The sequence below is a fragment of the Dermacentor silvarum genome, chromosome 2 (assembly GCF_013339745.2).
Source record: "Dermacentor silvarum isolate Dsil-2018 chromosome 2, BIME_Dsil_1.4, whole genome shotgun sequence".
NCBI lineage: Eukaryota > Metazoa > Arthropoda > Arachnida > Ixodida > Ixodidae > Dermacentor > Dermacentor silvarum.
Genome location: NC_051155.1, coordinates 68,245,628 through 68,267,089, shown reverse-complemented (window position 1 = coordinate 68,267,089; position 21,462 = coordinate 68,245,628). Strand labels below are relative to the sequence as shown.

Below are 21,462 nucleotides of genomic sequence, written 5' to 3'. Positions count from 1 at the left end.
CATACTCGGAGACAATCCAGTGACTTTCTGCGCTAGTGATTATTTGTCCAATAGGAAGCAGTTTCTGTATCTTGGATGCAGAAACTTTTGATACTCTTCCAGTTGTTTCCAGTGTATCTCAAGGCACTGTTCTGACTCCGTTCCTACTTTTAGTCTTCATAAATGATATTGTGAAAGAAGTTAACGTTCAAATCCGACTGTCTCCAGATGACTGCGTGCTCTATCAATAAATCCAGAGCATTCATGACCAAAATAAATTCGATAACGCATTATGTCAAATTGGGCAATGGTGCACAGATTGGTAGATGTATATCAATTCAGAAAAAAAAAACGGTTTCAATGTCGGTTACAAAGAAAAAAAACGAAATTTAGATTATCCTTACTTCATTAACAATGCCATCATCCCAAGTGTTTCCGAGCATCGCTATAGATAGGACTCATCATTTCTTTTGACCTGACGTGGACTGCGCATATTTAACAGGTAACCACGAAAGCAATGCAGAAACTCTTCTTTCTCAAGAGAGTCTTGCTTCATTCGACAAGTGAAACTAAATATTTTGCCTGTGTCACACGTATTCAGCCTATCTTAGAAATGCGAAATTAGTCTGATTTTCGTACACAAAAAATACCACCCACACACTCATAATTATTTAAAGGAAAGCCGTCTGTTTTCTTTATAACCGCTACAAGCGTACCGACTCACCAACTGAGCTATCACAATGTGCGGGTCTTCACACTCTGCGAAGCCGAGCGAAGCTACAGCGTTTGAAGTTTTTATATATGCTATTCCACAACTCATTTAAGCTAAACTACTCAAACTTTATAAACTTCAAATCCACTGGCAAGACTCGACAGATGCAGTAACATAGACTAGAAGAGTTTCCTGCAATAATAACGTATTTTGTTTTCCTACTTCCAGCAAACTGAACGAGAAAGGAATGAACTGAACCATTGTGTCACCGCGCAGACAACGTTTTCCAAATTTGTTGAGCTTGCCGAGAAAGCAGTCCTCTCTTTTACTTATTGATATTATTTGCGTCTCTGTATGGGTTCCCACCTATCCTGCATATTCTTTTTTTTTTCTTCTGGCGCAAAAAAAGCCAGGATTGCAAATCTACATATACCTGTCAAAGTTGTTCACCAAGTCCTGTAATAAGCCCTATGGGGTTAACAGTATGTTGAAATAAGTAATATAAAAGAAATATATATAACCTCGTTTGGTACTGCAAAACAGGATTTCACGGGGGTCACCGTAATATGACTTGGGCTGGTTTGATTAAGATAGAAAAGTGGTAAATTTTAGGGCCATAAGAGAACATACAATATGGCTACACATGGTGGTCTTGCGCGCCGGACCACCAGCCGTTTGTCCCAGAACACAAATTGGTGGGATAATTGGGTCCAAAAATCAAGGTCCGTGAACGTCCTGTAAGAATATAGACGCGAGACAATATGGAGCAGACTGGTACTTAGTGGAAGTAAATAATACGAGAAATTGATAGCCTTTTATTGAGATGAAAGGAAAAGCGACTGTCCACAGGTGGGAGTCGAACACACACATTCTGCTTGTATTTATTCTGGCTGGTACGCAAACACGAAATCCTGGTGATGTAAAATTTGAAGTCACAGAGAAACAGTACTTATGTCAATTTTAAGCTCGTTATATAAAATAAAAAAAAATAAAAAAAGTGCCATTCATGAGAAAGAAGCTGGGACAAGCCCTCCCTCATTTTCCATGGCGTGGGAGGGGGCGCTTATTACGTGACGTTATTGGAGGCCTATAAGAGTGCAGACCGGCCTTTTACACACTAGATTCATAATGTACATTTTGTGTTAGGCGTAAACTCGACGATATTGTTACGGCACAACCGAGAGTGGCGTCATTCCGAAGAAGACGTTTTGACGTCTACAGAGGTGGAATCTGTCTCGACAGCCATCTTGTTTATGTGTCGTTGCCGCTCTTGTATATAATGTGAATACATCTTTATCTGCGACGCCGGCACCTCCATCAGTTTGTTATGACGCGCAAGTCGCTGATAAGGATGTACTTACAATACACAGTATACAAGATCGGCAACGACGCATGACCAAGATGGCTGTAGAGACCGATTTCACCTGTACACGTCAAATCCCCTTCATCTGACTAGCGCCACTCTCAGTTGCACCGTAACAATATGATCTCAAACGTCATGGCTGAGTACATATCACATTATGCATCTGAGAATTAGCTTATTTGCCTCTTATTATTTCGTGCAAGAAGACAATATTCTAAGACGGCGTTAGTTGATGCGCACTTATTGATCACATACAGGACGGTTGTATGTATATGTATATTCATGTACTTTGCTTCTTCAGTTACAAATCTATCGTTCTCGTGTATAGCTCTTGCTGAATGCATCGTTGTTTGTTGTACTATTATATCGGAAATTCTTAATGTTTTGTTTTCTACCACTGTACATTGCTTTTATCTACAGGGACCGGACAGTTACGCCTTTTCTAACACAAGTATAACGAAAACGTAGCTGATGGAGCTATTATAAAAATGTCATGTTTAGGCCCATGATATTGTTGCAGGAAGAAAGCAGGCCCACGAGTGTAGAAGGATGTATATTTACAAGCGAAGAAATATGGCGTTCAGGCAACGGCCAGAGACTTCGTCTTCCTCTCGTTCGCGTCACCTTCTTCTTTCCCTTCACCGTAACATCACCCTCCCGGTGGGGTTAGCTCCATCACCATCAACTTCAATGTCCAGTAGGTTTCCACGTGTAGGCAGGGTCAACAGAGGATTTGTGGGCCGGGTCAGAGTTGCAGCTTCACCTCCGGGAGCTGCACCACCTAGTTTCCCGAAGGGAAGCGACCGGTTGCAGATGGGGACGAAGAGCGATGAACGAGAGGCGAACGGGACCGACGGCCTTGCGGAGACGGGGAGCGGCTGGATCTTGGTGGAGCACTGTCGGCGTTGATGTTCCGAGGCGGCGTGTAGGGCGAGAAAGTGCGATTGTCTGGTACTTGGCGGTAGTGACTCGGAGACGACCACCGAGGAGACGACGACCAGCGATTACGGCAATGACGGGCGATGTGTCCAATACCGGAACAATTAAAACAGATGGGTCTGTCATCCGGTGTGCGCCAGTCAGCGGGGTTGCGGCGGAGTGGCGGGAAGCTTTGCGTCTGGGAGCGAGCAGCCGGAGAAATCTGGTAGGTGTTCGTATGACGGACCGAGCAGAGAGATGGAATGCCCAAACTCGCTATTTCTTCCCGAACGACCGCTTGTATAAGCGAGATAGCGGGCACAGTTTCCCGACAGTCGGAACGAATTGGAGCCGGAGCCATGGCCTCAAGCTCACGGCGAACGATACGCGTTAGATCTTCTGATCCTGTCGGCTGAACGAACCGCGGCGGGTCTGCGCACGAAGATGTCGCGGCGGTATTGGGCAGCCTGTCGAAATGTTGAGGGACGCGGCGGCCTTTCGCTTGTTCGAAGCGCCGGCACTCCTTTATAATTGCATCCACAGTGGCACAATCCTTACACATCAGGAGATTGAAGGCGTCGTCTGCAATACCTTTTAGTATGTGACCAATCTTGTCCGCCTCGGTCATGGTGTTATCAGCCTTGCGGCAGAGAGCCAGCACATCCTGTATGTACACGACATAGGATTCTGTGGACGTCTGAGCGCGGCATGCAAGTTCTTTTTTTTGCTGCCAACTGACGACCGACAGGTCTGCAAAACAGGTCACGCATTTTTTCTTTGCAGACATCCCAGCTTGTTAGGTCAGCTTCATGCGTATCGTACCATTGCTTCGCAGTTCCGTTCAGATAAAACATGAGGTTTGCTAGCATCATTGTTGGACCCCACCTGTTGTTGTCGCACACTCGTTCGTACATCGCAAGCCAGTCCTCGACGTCGGTGTTGTCCGTGCCACAAAATGTCCCCGGGTCCCGCAGATGAGTGAGGATGACCGTTGGCGTGGACTGCTGAGGCGTTGTCGGGTGTGTCGGTTGATCTGCCATTGTGGCGGCAGGTAGATGACATCCACTGCGAAGTTCCGTGATTGTACCCAGCACCTCCACCAAAATGTTGCAGGAAGAAAGCAGGCCCACGAGTGTAGAAGGATGTATATTTACAAGCGAAGAAATATGGCGTTCAGGCAACGGCCAGAGACTTCGTCTTCCTCTCGTTCGCGTCACCTTCTTCTTTCCCTTCACCGTAACAATATCATTGCGATGAAGAATTTATGGTACTGCAGCTTTCTCACCAATCTAGTACATCTTAGGCCACAGTAGGATACATTTTTCTGTGTGCATGAAGCCTAAGGCAAAAAAAGAAAAATGCGGTTTACATAAAATATTATCAGAGTTAAGAAGGACAACAAGAAAATATTTATTCAAGCATAACATAATGCAAAATAATTAAGAGTATCATATGGATCCTTAGCCTATGTGGCTAGTTTTGGATCCATACCACAAACGTCAGCAATGACTCAGCATCCAATGCCGAACGCGCAATGCAGCCATTGAAAATGCACCGCGCATCAATGAACCAAGAGAATATAAAAGAAAAACGTTGAGGTGAGGCTCGTCACGTGAACTTCACGCAGACTCTGAGCTTCTGTGTGGAAGCAAGCTGTAAAGGGAGGCGTCTAGCTGACGCTATAAGACGATGAAAAATGAAACAGAGTTTCATTTTTTGAAAAAAAATGAAACTCTGTTTGCCGACCGCGACGCTCTCCTCCTGGCGGCATGACAACACGACCTTTACATTTCTCCTTTCTGTTTTAATAATGACCCAATTCGATTTTTTCGGCCAGACGTTCCATAGACCTTCCAGTGTCTAACCAAAATTTACCGGGGCCCTTTAAAAGGCATACTTCCAGATTTCACTGCGCACGCCATGAATTTTTATCGCGGAGAAGGGTGGGGCGAATAATTATAAGGTCTTATTGAAACAACTGTAGTCACATTTGAAGGTCCTCTAGTGGCGCAATGACTGAGATTCTAAAATGCCGAAGCCCTCTTAAATGATGATGAGGCCGTTTCTAAACAGCAGCGCCTTGATTTATTAAGAGTGCGACCCCAACAGGTTGATTCCGTGAGTTAAATTCCGAACAGTTGCTGCTAGCAGACTAATGCATTACCGTGGCAGGTAGTTGTAAAGCTACTGAAGCATTACCGCTACGCCTAGTCGAGTGGTCCCAGCGACATTCCTTTTTTTGGGTGGTGTTATTTAGCCTTGCATTAACACAACTGAAACTAGTCTGGTGCAGAGGAGATGCGCATAGCTTTGCACGGACTTAATGGCAGGTTCGCTCCGGGACCGGATGGCATTGGTAACAAGACACTTCGCAGTCTTGAAGTTAGGTCGATTGAGTATCTCACAGATGAGATGAATCAAATTTGGCGCCACGGAATCGTTCCGACTCCAGGGAAGACTGCCCTACCCCTTCTCATTCCCATACAGGGCATAGCACCCAGTATTGACAACCTGGGGCCCATCTCGCTCACGTCCTGTGTGGGCAAGGTTTCTGAGCATGCGGTCCTCAACCGTCTCACCCTTTCCTGAAGGATGAGATACCTATCCCCACACCATGATAGGATTTCGGGCCGGATTGCCCACACAGGATGCTATGAAGCTGATTAAGCTTCAAGTCTTGGAGGGTTGCTCCGGTGATGTCCGGGCCATTACTGGTTTGGACCCCAAAAAGGCTTTAGATGACATTCTCTACTCGCACATTCTAAAGTCGATTTCTCGTCTAAATTTGGGCGAACGATTTAACAATTATGCCATGTCATTTCTAACGGGCAGGATGGCTACATCCGGGTAGCTCAATTGCAATCGCCATTACTCGAACTTGGTGGCGAAGGCGCGCCGCAAGGCTCTGTCATTTCCCCTTCTGTATTCAACATAGACATCGTAGGACTTAGCAGGCGGCTCATTTAGAACCTACTGGTTTGAAATGTTCCGCATCGAACTCGGAACTCCTGTTATACTGTCCTAAAAAGCGAGGCCCGAAACCTAAGTACTTGGTCATTTTATAGACTACGCACACCACGTTACGTATAAAGGACAGAGGCCGCATACCTTGGGTCGACTGGATCAAGGTTTTGGGCATCATTATAGAATAGGGAGGCACGAATGGGCAGACTGTGAATAAGCTAAGTGCGAAGACGGACAATGCCGTTCGGCTGGTTCGGAGAGTGTGGAATCGGCACCATGAACTGAACCTCATTCGGCTGATGCCAGCTTTAATCTTGTGCCACTTCACGTATGTGGAGGCTATGCCCCAGTGGAAAAGGGCTGAAAGGGACAAAGTGAACACACAACTCAGTGAGATTGCCAAACGAGTTCTGGGTATACCGTTGTATGCCCGCACGGATCACTTATATACATAATACCCTAAGGGAGACTGCGGATACGCAGGAGCGCGCGCAATTCGTCTCGTCTTTCCGCGTCCAAGGTGGGGAGCTTTATTTTGCGCGTTGTATTTACCATCCCGACGCGCTTACGCAGCTATACTCAAGTCTTCCCCACTATGTACGGGAGAATATTACTGTGGCTTCTATTCCCAGGAATATGCATCCCGAACATAACAGGCTCGGCGTAGGGTGAGAGGGACCAACCTCCTCAAGCAGATACATAGTGATGAGCGACAGGTCAGTTTGTGGATGCCGCTGCATACACAGGTCAGCGTGCATTTACAATTGTTTTGGTTGAGGGTAAACAAAGGGTGTCTAATGATGCCTCGGTTCGGGCAGAAAATTCTGCACTGGCTGAGCCAATGGCAATTGCTTTAGCTTTATTAGATGACTCGAGAGATGCTACTTACAGCGACTCCCGTTCTGCGGTCAGGGCATTTGACGAGAGCATCATCTCAAGCACCATCTCGAAGCAGATCCTCAAACTGCTTTAGAGCAAAGCGATTACGCATCATTTTATCTATTTTTCCTGCACATCTGAGTCGGATTGAGGCTGCTCCCCCCGATCTGAACGGTTCGGCTCACGGAGCTGCGCGAGAACTTGCCTACCGCACGGCTGCGACACGCTCCACACACGACTAAGTTGAGAATCGGGACGTGCCGTCCACCCACAACGAGCTTACTAAGCACTTTTATCTTGGACGTATGACTTATGCCATCCCACACGCGAAACTTTGCTTCTGGATGTGTTTTCTTTATCTGATTTTTTTTTGTCTCTTGACGTGCTCCAGGTCAAAAGCGTTAAGCGGCTGAAAATATTGCTACGCAGGAAGACGCAGACGAAAAGCTATATACAAGCTTATTTACAAGCAAATGCGCTGCTCTTGGCCAAGAGGCAACAGCCCGCACTAGCCTCTAATCGTCGCCATCGTCTTCACACTGATCTCCTCTTCACCATGGCAAATACTGTTCCGTAGCACCAACCCCGGCGGAAAAAGCGCCGTCCCGGAGCGAGAAAAGGCCGGACTCGGAAGTAGTGTAGTAGGCCTTGAGCCTACTGACGTGCACGACATCACTAGATGCCAGAGTAGACGGCGAGGTCAAACTGACAGGTTCAATTTCGTACGTCACAGGCGTCACCTGGCGCAGCACGCGGTATGGCCCTGTGTATCGCGAAAGGAGCTTCTCTGAAAGTCTGAGGTGACGAGAGGCCGACCACAGGAGCACGAGCGCACCAGGCGAAAACTGTACGTTACGGTGGCGGGCGTTGTACTGACGCTGCTGAGTGATTAGCGAGGCCGTCAGTCGAGTACGGGCAAGCTGGCGTGCATGGTCGGCGAGAGCGATGGCGTCACGCGCATACTCGCTTGTTGAGATCGCAGCAGGAGGAAGTGCCGTATCAAGGGACAAGGCCGGTTCGCCAGTGTAAAGTAGATAAAATGGAGAAAATCCGGCGGTATCGTGCCGTGAAGATATATATGCAAATGTGACGTAATGGGGGGCAATGTCCCAGTCGTGGTGGTCCTTGGAAACGTACTTGGACAGCATATCGGTAAGGGTATGGTTTAACCGCTCCGTCAGGCTGTTGTTTTGAGAACGGTATGAGATAACCTGTGTTGAGTGGAGCAGGAACACACAATGTCGGCGATAACTTTCGAGAGGAAGTTGCGACGACGGTCAGTAAGCAGCTGTCGCGGGGCGCCATGAACCAAGATAATGTCACGCAAGAGAAAGTCCGCGACGTCAGTGGCGCAACTGGTAGGGGGAGCCCGCGTGATCAATTGCGACGGCTACCCATTTGTTCCCAGAGGATGATGTGGGAAAGGGGCCGAGGAGGTCTAACACAACAAGAAAGAACGGTTCCACAGGGATGGTGATCTGCTGGAGACGACCGGCACATAGAACCTAAGGTGTTTTCCGACGCTGGCAGGGATCACAGGCGGCAACATAGCGTCGGACGGAGCGAGCGAGACCTGGCATCTGTACGGACTTCGGTAGGCGCAGAAGGAACGAAATGGGAAAGAACAGAAGGTCGATTAGAGGCGAGAACGCATAGGCCTCATTATCGCCCCACTGGAAAGGGCCAATAGAAGCGGCGGCGGACGCGGTCGTACGTGCGGGTTACACCAAGATGTCCTGCAGTGGGTGCGTCATGCATCTCAAAGAGCACAGCCCATCGTAGATGTTTTGGCACGACAAGAAGAAGATCACATCCGTCAGAGAGGAAGTTCCTTCGGTACAGAATGCCACCCTGGAGGACATATCGGAGAACAGAGGCGTCGGTAGGAGTAGAGCGCAGATGCTCGATGAGTGCTCGCAGCGATAGATCCCGGTGCTGCGCTTCGACGATGTTAGCGAAGGCAGACACAGAGAAAATACCGTTGGCGATACTACTGTCGGCGTCGTCAGGCTCGTCTACCGGGTAACGAGACAGGCAGTCAGCCTCCTTGTGTAGTCGGCCAGATTTATAGGTGACAGGACACCAATATTGTTGGAGGCGTTAGGCCAGCGACCAAGTCTTGCTGTAGGATCTTTCAGTGAGCATAACCAGCAAAGCGCGTGATGGTCTGTGACAACGGAAAAGGGTCGGCCATATAAGTATGGGCGGAACTTCGCAACCGCCCAAATTGGGCCAGACACTCATTCTCAGTGATGGAATAGTTGCGCGCCGAGGGTGAAAGGAGCCTACTGGCGTAATCGATAACACGGTCGTTGCCGCGCTGGCGTTGTGCCAGTACTGCGCCAATTTCGTGGCCGCTGGCATCAGTACGGACTTCGGTATGCGCAGAAAGAACGAAATGGGAAAGAACGGAAGGTCGATTAGAGGCGAGAACGCAGAGGCCTCATTATCGCCCCACTGGAAAGGGTCGTCTATTTTCAAAAACTCGGTTAGTGGTCAGGCTATGGCCGGGAAATTTTTCACGAAACGTTGGAAGTACGAACAAAGGCCGATAAATCTGCGCACATCTTTGACAAACTTCGGAACAGGGGAGTGCGTAACAGCATGGATCTTGCCTGGGTCCGGTTGCACTCCGTTCGCGGCAACGAGATGTCCAAGTACAGTAATCTGGCGATGGCCGAATTGGCACTTCGATGCGTTGAGTTGCAGACCGGCTCGACGAAAAATGTCCAGGACTGCTGAGAGGCGCTCGAGGTGCGTAGGGAACGTTGGGGGAATACTACACCGTCGTCCAAGTAGCACAGGCACGTGGACCATTTGATACCATGAAGAAGGGAGTCCATCATGCGTTCAAAAGTGGCAGGAGCGTTACATAGACCGAACGGCATTACTTTGGATTGACAAAGACCGTCGGGTGTTAAAAAACAGTCTTCTCGCGGTCTAGATCGTCCACGGCAATGTACCAGTAGCCGGAGCGAAGGTCAATAGGGAGAAATAGCGAGTACCGTGGAGGCAGTCAAGAGCGTCATCAATCTGAGGTAGGGGATACACGTCCTTTTTGTTAACCCTTTTAAGATGCCGATCATCCACGCAAAAGCGCCATGAGCCATCCTTCTTTTATTGCGATAGCAATTATATGGACACTCAAAAGCAGATTTCTGCCGTCGGCGTCGCCGTCGCCGTCGCCGTCGCCGTGAGGTTCCGTATGACGTCAATGGAGATGAAATCGTGACCGCGCGCCGCTGAACGCTGTATGTGCGAGTGAAAGGGCGCGAGGGACGCGCTCTTTCACGGGGAGTGAACGCACGGCGGAGAACAAACGCGCGTTCTGCGCCGTGCTTCCTTAAGGGCTGCAAAAGTAGGCGTCTCTTTCCTCCTTTACAATCACCATATATGTAGAGCAAACGCGCCTTCTTCCGATGCGCGAGAGGCCGTGGGGGAGGGGGGGAAGGGGGAGGGAAGGGAGGCGACGTTTAGCTGCGGCACCAAGTGCCTATTTATATCAGAGGCTCCGGCAACAGTCACCAACGCCGCACGCATTTTGAGCGAACGCGGGCAAAACGCCGACGGCGTCGACAACAGTTCTGCGCGTTGCCGGTGCTGCTGCATGTCCAAGTTTATACAGCTGATAAAGCTAACATCATTACTCTGTATAGCTCTCTACAAATTTGCTATCGCAATTGATGCTTCACCTTTCAGGTGAAACTGCGACAACTTTTTTTACCAGTACAACAGGTGACGCCCTGGACTATACGACGGTTCAATAATGTTCTTGGCAAGCATTTTGCGAATTTCTGCGTGAATAACTTCACGGTCAGCCGGTGACACTCGATACGGGCGGCCATGAATAGGAGGGGCATCGCTGGTATTATGCGATGTTTAACAGCTGTTGTTTGGCAAAGGGACGATCGTTAAAGTAAAAATTATCGTGGTAGGAAAACAGAACGTGGTAGAGCTCACGAGCGTGCTCGGTCGGCATGTCTGGCGCAATCATTTTCTTTAAGTCGGCGATGGTACAAGTTGCCGACTGCGATGGTAGAGGAGGATCGGCTGAATTGTCACCTACTGCAATAGATGCTACAGAGTGATCCTCGAATGGTCAAATCTGGGCCAGAGACAGCCCGCGTGGCAGCAGTTGTGTCGTTAAGCAAAAACTGACCACTGGCAGGCAGACGCAATTCGCCGTAATAGATAAAACTGTATGAGGTACTGTGATCCCGTGTGTAAGGAGGACGTCTTGCATGGGAGCCGTGATGTAGTGACCGTCGGGCACTGGTGGGGATGACACTAAGTCAACGTAAGTCAGTGCCGAAGGTGGCAAGCGAACGAAGTCGACGGAACTGAGGCGACTGGGGTGTGGTTCAGCGGGATCCAGAACAGGCAGCTCAAGGCGAAGAGTACTGGCGGAACAGTCGATGAGAGCAGAACGCGCGGAGAGGAAGTCCAAGCCGAGGATGATGTCGTGGGGAGAGTGGGCGATGACTGCGAATAGCACGGTAGTGGAGCGATCGGCGAAGGAGGCGCGGGCGACACACCTACCAATTACGGGGGCTGTTCCGCCATCGGCGACACGGACAACAGGTGTGATTATTTTCTTCAGCCGGTTCTTCAGCAATGGAGCGTCACCTCGAGGCGCTGCATCGTGTAGTTTTTCCGGCTGGGAGCGGCGTCCGAAGGGAGTCGGCGGATAGGAGCGACGGGACTGGGGAGAGTCAGATTGTCGTCGCTCGGGCGAAGGCGAACGAGAATAGGGGCGGTTCGGTGCAGGAGAGTCAGTGGTGGTATTATCGGAGTGCGTGGTATAAGGTCGTGAAGGGCCACCTGGGCGAGAGTTGGCAGTATAAGTATACCGGGTCGGGGAACTCCAGCGACTGCGACAGTGGCGAGAAATGTGCCTGATTCGACGGCAGTGTAAACAAATGGGCTTGTCGTCAGCAGTGCGCCACTCAGATGGGTTGTGGAAACGTGGTGGGTAATAAGATGTGGGATGGGCCCGAATCGAAGAAGCCGAGTCAGATGGTGTGAAGACCCATGTTTGCGAACTTCTGGCGGACAAATGCCTGGATCAGGGAAACCGTGACTGCAGGTGCGTTTGAGGAGCTGGAGTCGAAGGCAGCCGAATAGACGGCCTCAATCTCATGCCGGACGATCCTGGTAACATCGCCAGTGTTGTTGGGACTCGGAGCGTCGGCACAGGGAGATGTCGCTGGGGTGTTGGGCAGACGGGCAAACTCCTGGTCGATACGTCAGCTTTTAGCGAATTCCAGGCGGCGGCACTCTTTTATAACTGCATCCAACGTCGCCACGTTGTTGTAAACAAGTTGAAGGCGTCATCGGCAATGCATTCGAGGATGTTGGAAACCTTGTCTGGCTCAGTCATGTGTTGCGGCACAGAGCCAAGACGTGTTGCGGCACAGAGCCAAGACTTTGCGGCACAGAGCCAAGACGTACTTAATGTACTTGACGTACATTAAGGACGTCACACACACGGCCTCTGCACACGGTCGGATAACGCCCTCTGCGCGGCAAGTTGGTGACCGTAGGGGTTGCCGAACAAGTCTCGGAGCTTTTGCTTAAGCGAATCCCAACTGGTGAGCTCATGTTCGTGTGTCCGAAACCAAACTCGAGGTGTGCCATCGAGTTAAAAGACTACGTTGGCGAGTATGATACTAGGCTCCCACCGGTTATTGCGGCTGACGTGCACGTACAGGCTCATCCAGTCATCGACGTCTTCCCTATCTTTGCCCGAGAATACACCCCGTGACGAGGTACAGGGAACGCCAACCTCCCCCATACATGTTACGCAGGAATACGCAGACGAAAAGTTATATACAAGTATATTTACAAGCAACTGCGCCGCACTTGGCCAAGAGGCAACAACCCGCACTAGCCTCTAATTGTCGTCGTCGTCTTCACACTACTCGCCACTTAATCATGGAAAATACTGTACCGTAGCAGTATTAAGTGCTAATGCCACCATTACAGGATTTACGACCTTTTGTGGTCGCAGCGTGCAACTCCTGCAATGTATAACCGCAAGAAGTTTGGCGTAGCAGGTGGGCGTAAAATAATATGCCCACGATCATATTTATATGCAACAGTGTTGATGGTTAGCTCATTTATTCCAGAAAACATCTTTTCAAGACTTTTGGCTACAAACAACATTTTCAATTATTAGGCATGCCCCTAAACACCACAGACTACCCAGCCCAGGGACCACCCGCTCCAGCATTGCCACTACCCGCTCCGGCAGGTGCCGCCACAGGATTAGCGTTGAACACGGCATCTGCGCTGGCACCGGGAGCGGTGCCGGGCTCATTGGTGTCCACAGTTGCACGGAATCCGTTGGCATCGGCCACGTACTTCACTGTGCGGAAGAGGCCGTTTGCGTCGCGGTAACCGTAGGAACCAGTCTTTGCGCTGCTGGCGTCGCCTTGCTCCTTGTGGAAGAGTTGGGTGCCAAATTCATCCGTAGTGTCATAGCCAAAGCTGTATGGTTGGGCAGTCTGATGGATTGAAAAGAAGCAAGTGATAATATAAAAACAGGCCACCAAGCGATATGCTTTGTCGAGGCTGATTAGCCCAAACTTCGGAAAAACGAAAGCACTTTTGTGTTTATATTACCGGCCTATGAGAGTGTTCATTGTACCAGTTAGTGCCCAATAATATTACCACGTGTTTTATAACGCCTGAAGGTCCTTGAGATTTCATTATATAATCAAGAAAACCAAAACAACCGCATTGTGTCAACTTGATAAAACTATCGCAAAAAAATTGTTACGTCCTTACAGAAGTGCTAACTGTATAATAAGGCGTTGTCAATGTGCCACAGAAGTAACGCATTTCGAGCGTGCTACAACGCACAGCAGTGTTGTTACCATCGTTTTGAGGAATAAAATATCAGCATTACTGTCTGTAGCATAAATGCTGCTCGGTTCTTATTGCAATTAACATATTATTCAGTCTGCACTGCAAAATGTTCTACCACCTTCCTAAACGAAATATATGCAGCTAAAGCCGTAGTTGTATAACAGTACGTCAACGTTTATAGTGTTAGTAAAACAATTGGCAATGCAATAGGATGCAAGCATTACTGCATCACAACTAATACATTACGCACGTTGGAGGCCCCAGCAGCGGAGACGTCAGGAGTTGCAGCCGCAGCGTACAGTGTGCCTCCGAAACCCCCGCCTTGAAAACCAGCGCCTTGGAAACCATATTGCTGGCCGCCGCCGAAGATGTTTCCAGCTCTCACAAGGGTGAGAAAGGCAAGGAACGCAGGGACCTGCATTGCGTATGATTAACATGAATATCGTCGCATAGGCCACTACTGAATTGCACATTTTGTTGGTTAGACTGCAACCCGATTACACTTCTCCATTCTTTTACAAGAACGCATGTTATCGTTATCCCTCTTGCGTTGTAGAGCAGTAATGAAACCGTCAGCCTACCTTGCGATCTAATAAAGTGCTTGGAAGCTCCTTAATTGTAATAATTTCAGAAAGCTATCAAAGTAACACGACGACGACATGTAGCATGTGTCTAAGTTCATGTTTGATGACAAAGCTGAGTATAAGCTGGCGTGCTACCTGAGTACTTGCTTTGTTATATTTAAAGAAGAACTTGATTGAAAACAAGTAAATCTTCCAGACAAACGGATCACTTGAAGACACAAATTGATAGCGGCTCTTAAAAAATATTGTACATGTAACTGTATATGCAAAAATAATGCTTGTAATCTGTAACATATGCCCTCAGAGAGCGTCTCAGGCCATCCTGCTTTACATTTATATTTGAACCCGCAATAAAGACACTGGCAAAGAGGCCGTTCTTGTTTTTAGATGAGCATAGGATTTGGTCACTACGCTGCTACCTTAGACATCATATCCATGGATGGGTGACCGCTGGCTGTTCCGTACACCACGACAGTTACGCTGCGACTGTGGCTCAAAAAATGACGCTCCTCGTGTTTTATACACCTCGCCTGACGTTACGTAACCATCGTCCTCCCCGTGATGGAGAAGGAAAGAAGGAGTTTTGCGAGCTTGTCTCCCACAATCGCGGTGTGGACAACGATGTGCCAAGGAGGTATAGACGTGAAGAAAAGCGCCACAGAATTTCCACCCTTTGGTCACGCCGAGATACGCTGAGCTTCCTGCAGCAGATTTGTTCTTTATGTTGATTCTCAGGGCCAAGTGAAAAATTCCATATTTTTAGATCGCCTGCCTATTGTGCGTAGTATACCGCCTGACACAGGAAAGGGCAAAGGAGATTAGAAATATTTGTTTTGCAAGCTACTTTGGAGAGATTTGCGAGCTGTTTTTGTGCTGTCTTTGTTCTTTGTGTAACTTCATCACTTCGGTGGCCGGAATTACCGGGTACGCTCTGCGATCAATTTACTGCTGCTCGATTTATAGGGCTAAATCAAAACGAAGGTAGTTTTTATTTGCCTATTAAAATGTCGTTCTTATCCTCTGACTATTTCTGTGCCATGTGCGATCGCTTACTGCAAAAAAAAAAAATCTTTTTCCACCGGCAGTTGCACACACCTGCTGGTCTTTCTTAAAACATTATTCTAACAAGTTAAAGTTAGTCAAATTTCTGGCATAACGCAATGGCCAGCTTGGCTACCGTCCTCAATCATGCTACCCTTTGTTGATACATATTGCCACATGCTATATCGTCGCCGCGGGTATGTGCCAGGCCATGGAAACGACGCTGAAGTTGCGCGCGGGTAGAAAAACAGAGACGACAACGACGTTGCGTTTGCTGCTCATATAAAGTACTTGTATACGTGTTGTACGCCTGCTTCCACGTCTCCTGCGAGGTCGTGACACTGGTGGAGGTGCGGGGTGGAGGTGCCGACGCCGACTGCCTGTCTCGGTCGCCTGTTGAGACTGCATTGCACGACGATGACAACGCGGCTTTTCTAGGCATGGTAGACGCTGTCGCCGTTTCACGCCTGCAACGCGAGGACGCAGAACTGGTTCCTCTTATTGATTACTTAGAGGGAAAAACAAGCTGCGTGCCGAGGTTATTCGCCAGAGCGCTGCCTTCATTTTGCTTGCGTCACGACGTTCTCTACAAAAAGAACTTTTCACCCAATGGCAGCAGCTACCTACTTGTCGTTCCCGCATCTCTACGGAACGAAGTCCTACACGCCTGTCACAACGAGCCGACCGCTGGTCACTTGGGCTACTCCCGCACATTATCCAGAATTAGGCTAAAGTATTACTGGCCAAGACTTGCGCCGGTCGTGAAATGTTATGTCCAGAGATGCCTGGATTGCCAGCGCCGCAAAACCCCACCCGTCAAGCCGGCTGGACTGCTGCATTCTGTTCAGATACCACAAGCGCCGTTTGCACAAGTTGGCATGGACCTTTTAGGTCCATTTTCAGTGTCTTCTGCCGACAATAGATGGATAATCGTCGTCACTGATTATCTTACCCGATACGCCGAAACAGGTGCTCTCCAGCGGGGAACAGCAGCCGAAGCAGCACGATTTTCATCGAAGCCTTCGTCCTAACGCATGGCGCTCCCGCAGTGGTCATTACCGACAGAGGTTCTGCTTTCACGGCCGCGCTTCTGGATACCGTGTTGCGATTAAGTGGTACAACTCACCGCAAGACAACCGCATATCACCCCCAAACCAATGGGCTGACAGAACGTTTGAATAAGACTCTGGCAGACATGATGAGTATGTACATCGACGTCGACCACAAGAACTGGGACGAGATTTTACCATATGTTATATTTGCGTACAACACGGCTCGCCAGGAGACAACACGCGTGACACCTTTCAGCCTCGTCTATGGCCGGGAAGTAACAACACTGTTGGACGCGATCCTGCCACACGAGTGTGGTGATCACGAGACTGGTGCCGAGGAGTTTACGCATCGCGCCGAGGAAGCAACGTAGCTTGCACGCTTGCGCATCCAAGCGCAACAGAACTACGATGCCAGACACTACAATCTTCGACACAGACCCGTCACGTACAACGTCGGCGACCAGGTGTGGGTTTGGACTCCTATTCGTAGGCGGGGGCTATCTGAGAAGCTCCTGCGAAGATATTCGGGCCGTACACAGTTCTACGCCGCATCAGTGACGTGAATTATGAAGTTGTGCCCGACAGTCCTTACTGCTCCAAACGCCGGCAGCATCTGCCCGAGGTTGTGCACGTGCTTCGTATGAAGCCACATTTTGCATCATGACCTCACTTTTGCACCATCACTGCACTTTCTTGGGCGCTTGGCGCATCGGGACGATGCTTCTTTCAAAGGAGGGGCAAATGCCACATGCTATATCGTCGCCGCGGGTATGTGCCCGGCCATGGAAACGACGCTGAAGTAGCGCGCGGGTAGAAAAACAGAGACGACAACGACGTTGCGTTTGCTGCTCATATAAAGTACTTGTATACGTGCTGTACGCCTGCTTCCACGTCTCCTGCGAGGTCGTGACAATATCACCACATTAATATGCCGCTCATAATTGACACTGCGTCTTAAGTGCCAATACCTGCTCTACGTTCTCTATTTATTGTGTGCCAAAGAAATCGACGCACTGCTAGCTCCATAATTGTACGTTGCATCATATCTGCGAACTTTGGTATTCTTTGCCTCGTTGTCGGCTCTTATTAGTATTAGAAAGATGTATAGGAGAATAAACGATATTATCTGTAAAATATTTGCGAAGGGAACTCACATGTTGTCACCAATCAAAAGGAAAGCTTTCCGGGTTCTTTTAATTTAGCGTTATAATTCTTCAGCACAGCACTTATGCGCCGGCCTGGCGCAACGTCCAGAGGCACACTCCACCCCATTCCTTCGGTACTACACTTTACATGGCTTCCAGGACTAGCTCAGCTGTTTTTGCACCATCTGTGGGATCAGTCCCAGATTACTTGACAAAAAACAACCAAACAGTCGCGGAAATCCTGGTTAGGAAGGCATAAAAGTATTTGCTTTTTTTAAAGAATTGTCAGCTTTGAAGTGCATATTTGTTGGAGTGCGGACATTTAGTTGCCATTTGTAGTTTAACTGCGTAATTCCGGAGAGATGAGAGCCGGACACTGGTACCGCTGTAGGAGTCGTACGTGTTTATAGAAACCGATGCTTTATATGAGTAATTCATATAAAACATCGGTTTCTATAAACACATGCTGTTGCTATCAGCAAGACAGGAACAGCAGCAACCAGCGAAATTTAGAACTGGTATGTATTAATGCTTCCTGAAGGAAAATCTACTTGGATTATTTGAAAAATAAAATCTTGGAATTGCTTCGCGGGCAGTGTCGAAACATTCGTTAAACTATAATAAAAGCAATTACGCAGACACCTGCAGCATTTCCGAACACTGTGCACTATCTGCGATTGTTTCGGAGAAAGTATTCTATTAGTCAAGATGATATTTTGTGCGCTCTTTTCTCTGTCCTTGCTGTCCACCATTTAGTATTTGAGCTAAGATTTCAGATTTTGCACATTAATGATCTGACTTTGTGTAAATACAACGTAACTAGCAGGGCAAAGTGTATGAAAGTTAAAAAGGTGTCACCGGGACACTCGCCCTCCTTCGGAAAACAATCTTCTTAAAAGTACGTAATTTACCATGTGCGTGGTGTCACCCTGATCCCCGCATCACAGTTACGTTACTTGCCCTCGGCAAATGTGATAGGGTTAGTTTGGAATACCGAAACAGGCGTCGCGAATCAGAAGCGAATTGTTTGTTTGAAATAAACAAAACGGGTGTTTGTATAAAGACTTGTATTTTGTCACTTACCGCAGATGGAAAAATAAGCGGTGTTTTTTTTTACTTATAGTGTTGCCCCTAGCGCGCGTAGTTAGGCGCACACTACTCGCACAAAATCTAAGTGCGGCCGGAAGCACATGATTTAGTCGCAGAGGCTTTCTGCGATGACTGTTGTGTTGTTCGCTAACTGGCTCGAGAGTAGAACTCGTAAGATTTCGTGGAACGGACTCTTAGCGGCATTTTCACGCCTACTACCAATCAGTTGTGCATTATGAGCATGTAAAACGTTCTGTCTCACCTTCGCACCAGTGTACTGGCCATGGGCGATATGACAGTGCCATAGCGGTGTATTATTTACTACATCGAAAAACAGCAAATGCTGGCAGATCGCTGGCGTAGTATTTTTTGTTTTTCTGCGATCTTTCATTTGACCATATAATCTCGCATTTTCTGACTGACCCAATGTAATGTTGCAAATATTGTTACCAAAGGGAAGATAACAAAGGACACTACTTTATTCTAACTTCTATTGATGCAAGATCATTTCTTTTATATTGGATGTTACATATAGCCTTAAAATAACCAACGTTCGGTTTTAAAGTTGGTAGTGTTAGGTGATGTTTCTAACAGACAATAAGCTATTCATATTGTTACGGGAAGGAAGAAATGTACTGGAATTTACAGATGGGTTTTAATGGCTGCTTAGAGAAGCGAAACCCAGAATCTTCTTTGTCGTCTCGCCGGGCACCAACCATGTCCTCTTCTTCCCACAGTACATATTGTGACATTACCCCCGTCGGAAGAAGCACCTTACTGGTGCGACTCACTGGTTCCAGAAAGGAACGGTTTGAGGCGGCTGACGTGGACGATGTCAGATAGAGCTTTACTCACGGTAGCATCCAGTGGAGACACTTCGTATGTTACAGGCGTCAACTGGCGGAGGATGCGATAAGGGCCGTATTATCGCGAGAGGAGTTTCTCCGAAAGACCGACACGTCGAGATGGAGACCAAACTAGCACAAGAGCACCTGGTTCATTTACGACGTCGCGTTGGCGCTGATCGTAACGGCACTTCTGACGTGTCTGTGAAGCAGAGAGACGAAGACGGCAATCTGGCATGCCTGGGTCGCTGTGGTTATGACATCACAAGCGTACTCTCTCGGCGAGTCGAGTGTGGTCGAAAGAAGAGTCTCAAAAGGCAAGGTCTGTTCACGGCCATATAGAAGGTAGAAGGGTGAATAGCCAGCTGTGTCGTGGCGAGAGGAATTGTACGCCAACGTGACAAATGGTAAAGCAGAGTCCCAGTCGCGATGATCGGAGGAAACATACATCGCGAGCATGTCAGTTATTGTCCGGTTCAGGCGTTCAGTAAGACTGTTAGTTTGAGGATGGTAGGCTGTAGTAAGCTTGTGTTTAGTAGCACAGGATCCAAGTAAGTCGTAGATGACTTTGCCAAGAAAGTATCGTCCGCAATCGGTGAGATGTTGACGAGGTGCGCCATGGTGTAAGATAACGTCGTGAAGCAAGAAGTCAGCCACGTCTATAGCGCCACTGGTGGGAAGGGCTCTTGTAATGGCATAACGGGTGGTATAGTCCGTAGCGACGGCAATCCACTTATTTCCGTAGTTCGATATAGGGAATGGTTCGAGAAGACCAACGCCAACGCGAAAAAAAGGGTCGGTTGGTATATCCAGAGGCTGCAGCAGACCAGCAGGATGTACAGCTGGTCGTTTTCGGCATTGACACGACTCACACGCGGCGACATAGTGACAGACGGAGCGGTGGAGACGGGGCCACAAAAATCGTCGTCGAATTCGGTCATAGGTCCGAGAGACGCCAAGGTGTCCAGCAGTGGGAACGTCGTGCAGTTGCTAGAGTACAGTCTGCTGAAGATGAGACGGAATGACGATTAAGAGCTCGGGCCCGTCTGGGTGCATGTTGCGGCGATACAGGGTGTCATTTTGTAGTACGAACATGTGAAGGGATGGGTAAGACGGGTCAGAGAGCAGGCGTTCGAAAAGCTACCGTAACGATTCATCGCGTCGTTGTTCAGCCCCAATGTCTCTCAAGGCGGAAAGCGAGAGGACGCAGATCGGTGCGGCATCCACTTAATCGTTCGGTGCATCGACGGGGTGACGAGACAGGCAGTCGGCGTCCTGATGTAAACGACCCGACTTGTAGACCACAGTGTATGTGTATTCCTCAAGGCATAGGGCCCAGCGACCGAGGCGTCCGGTGGGATCCTTGAGGGAAGAAAGCCAGCAAAGGGCGTGGTGATCGGTTGTAACCGTAGATGGTCGACCATATATGTAAGGTTGGAACTGGCTCACAGCCCAAATGACGGCGAGACATTCTCGCTCAGTAATCGAATAATTGCGCTCGGATGGGGAGAGGAGGTGGCTGGCGTAGGCGATAACGCGGTGTCGCCCACGTTGGCGTTGGGCTAAAATTGCGCCGATGCCATATTCACTGGCGTCAGTGCGAATTTCGGTCGGAGCGGAGGCGTCAAAATGGACGAGAACAGGAGGTGTGGTGAGTAGCGTGATGAGCCGCGAGAAAGAAGTCGCTTGTTCAGAGCCCCAGCAGAAAGGAACGTCTTTCTTGAGGAGGTCAGTCAGGGGACGAGCAGCATGCGCGAAATTTCTCACAAGCCGGTGGAAGTAAGAGCAAAGAGCGATAAAGCTGCGAACATCTTTGGCAGAGGTTGGAACAAGTAAATTTGCACTGCACGAACTTTAGTGAGATCGGGGCGAATGCCTGACGAATCCACGAGATGTCCGATCATGGTTATTTGTCGGTGACCGAAGTGGCACTTGGACGAGTTGAGCTGCAGGCCAGCGGCGCAAAAAACAGAAAGCACAGATGAAAGTCGTTCAAGATGGGCCGTAAAAGTTGAAGAGAA

The 21,462-nt window shown here is 48.8% G+C and overlaps 1 protein-coding gene across 1 annotated transcript in view; it reads right to left on the bottom strand.

Moving 5' to 3' along the window:
* LOC119440133 (cuticle protein 10.9) overlaps nucleotides 1-14,744 on the bottom strand; it is a 46,682-nt gene extending 31,938 nt beyond the window's left edge. Inside the window, exon 1 of the mRNA XM_049662770.1 lies at nucleotides 14,689-14,744. Coding sequence (XP_049518727.1) covers nucleotides 14,689-14,706 — 18 coding nt within the window. The 5' untranslated portion in view covers nucleotides 14,707-14,744. The remainder of the gene's footprint in view (nucleotides 1-14,688) is intronic.
* Nucleotides 14,745-21,462: the final 6,718 nt, after the last annotated feature.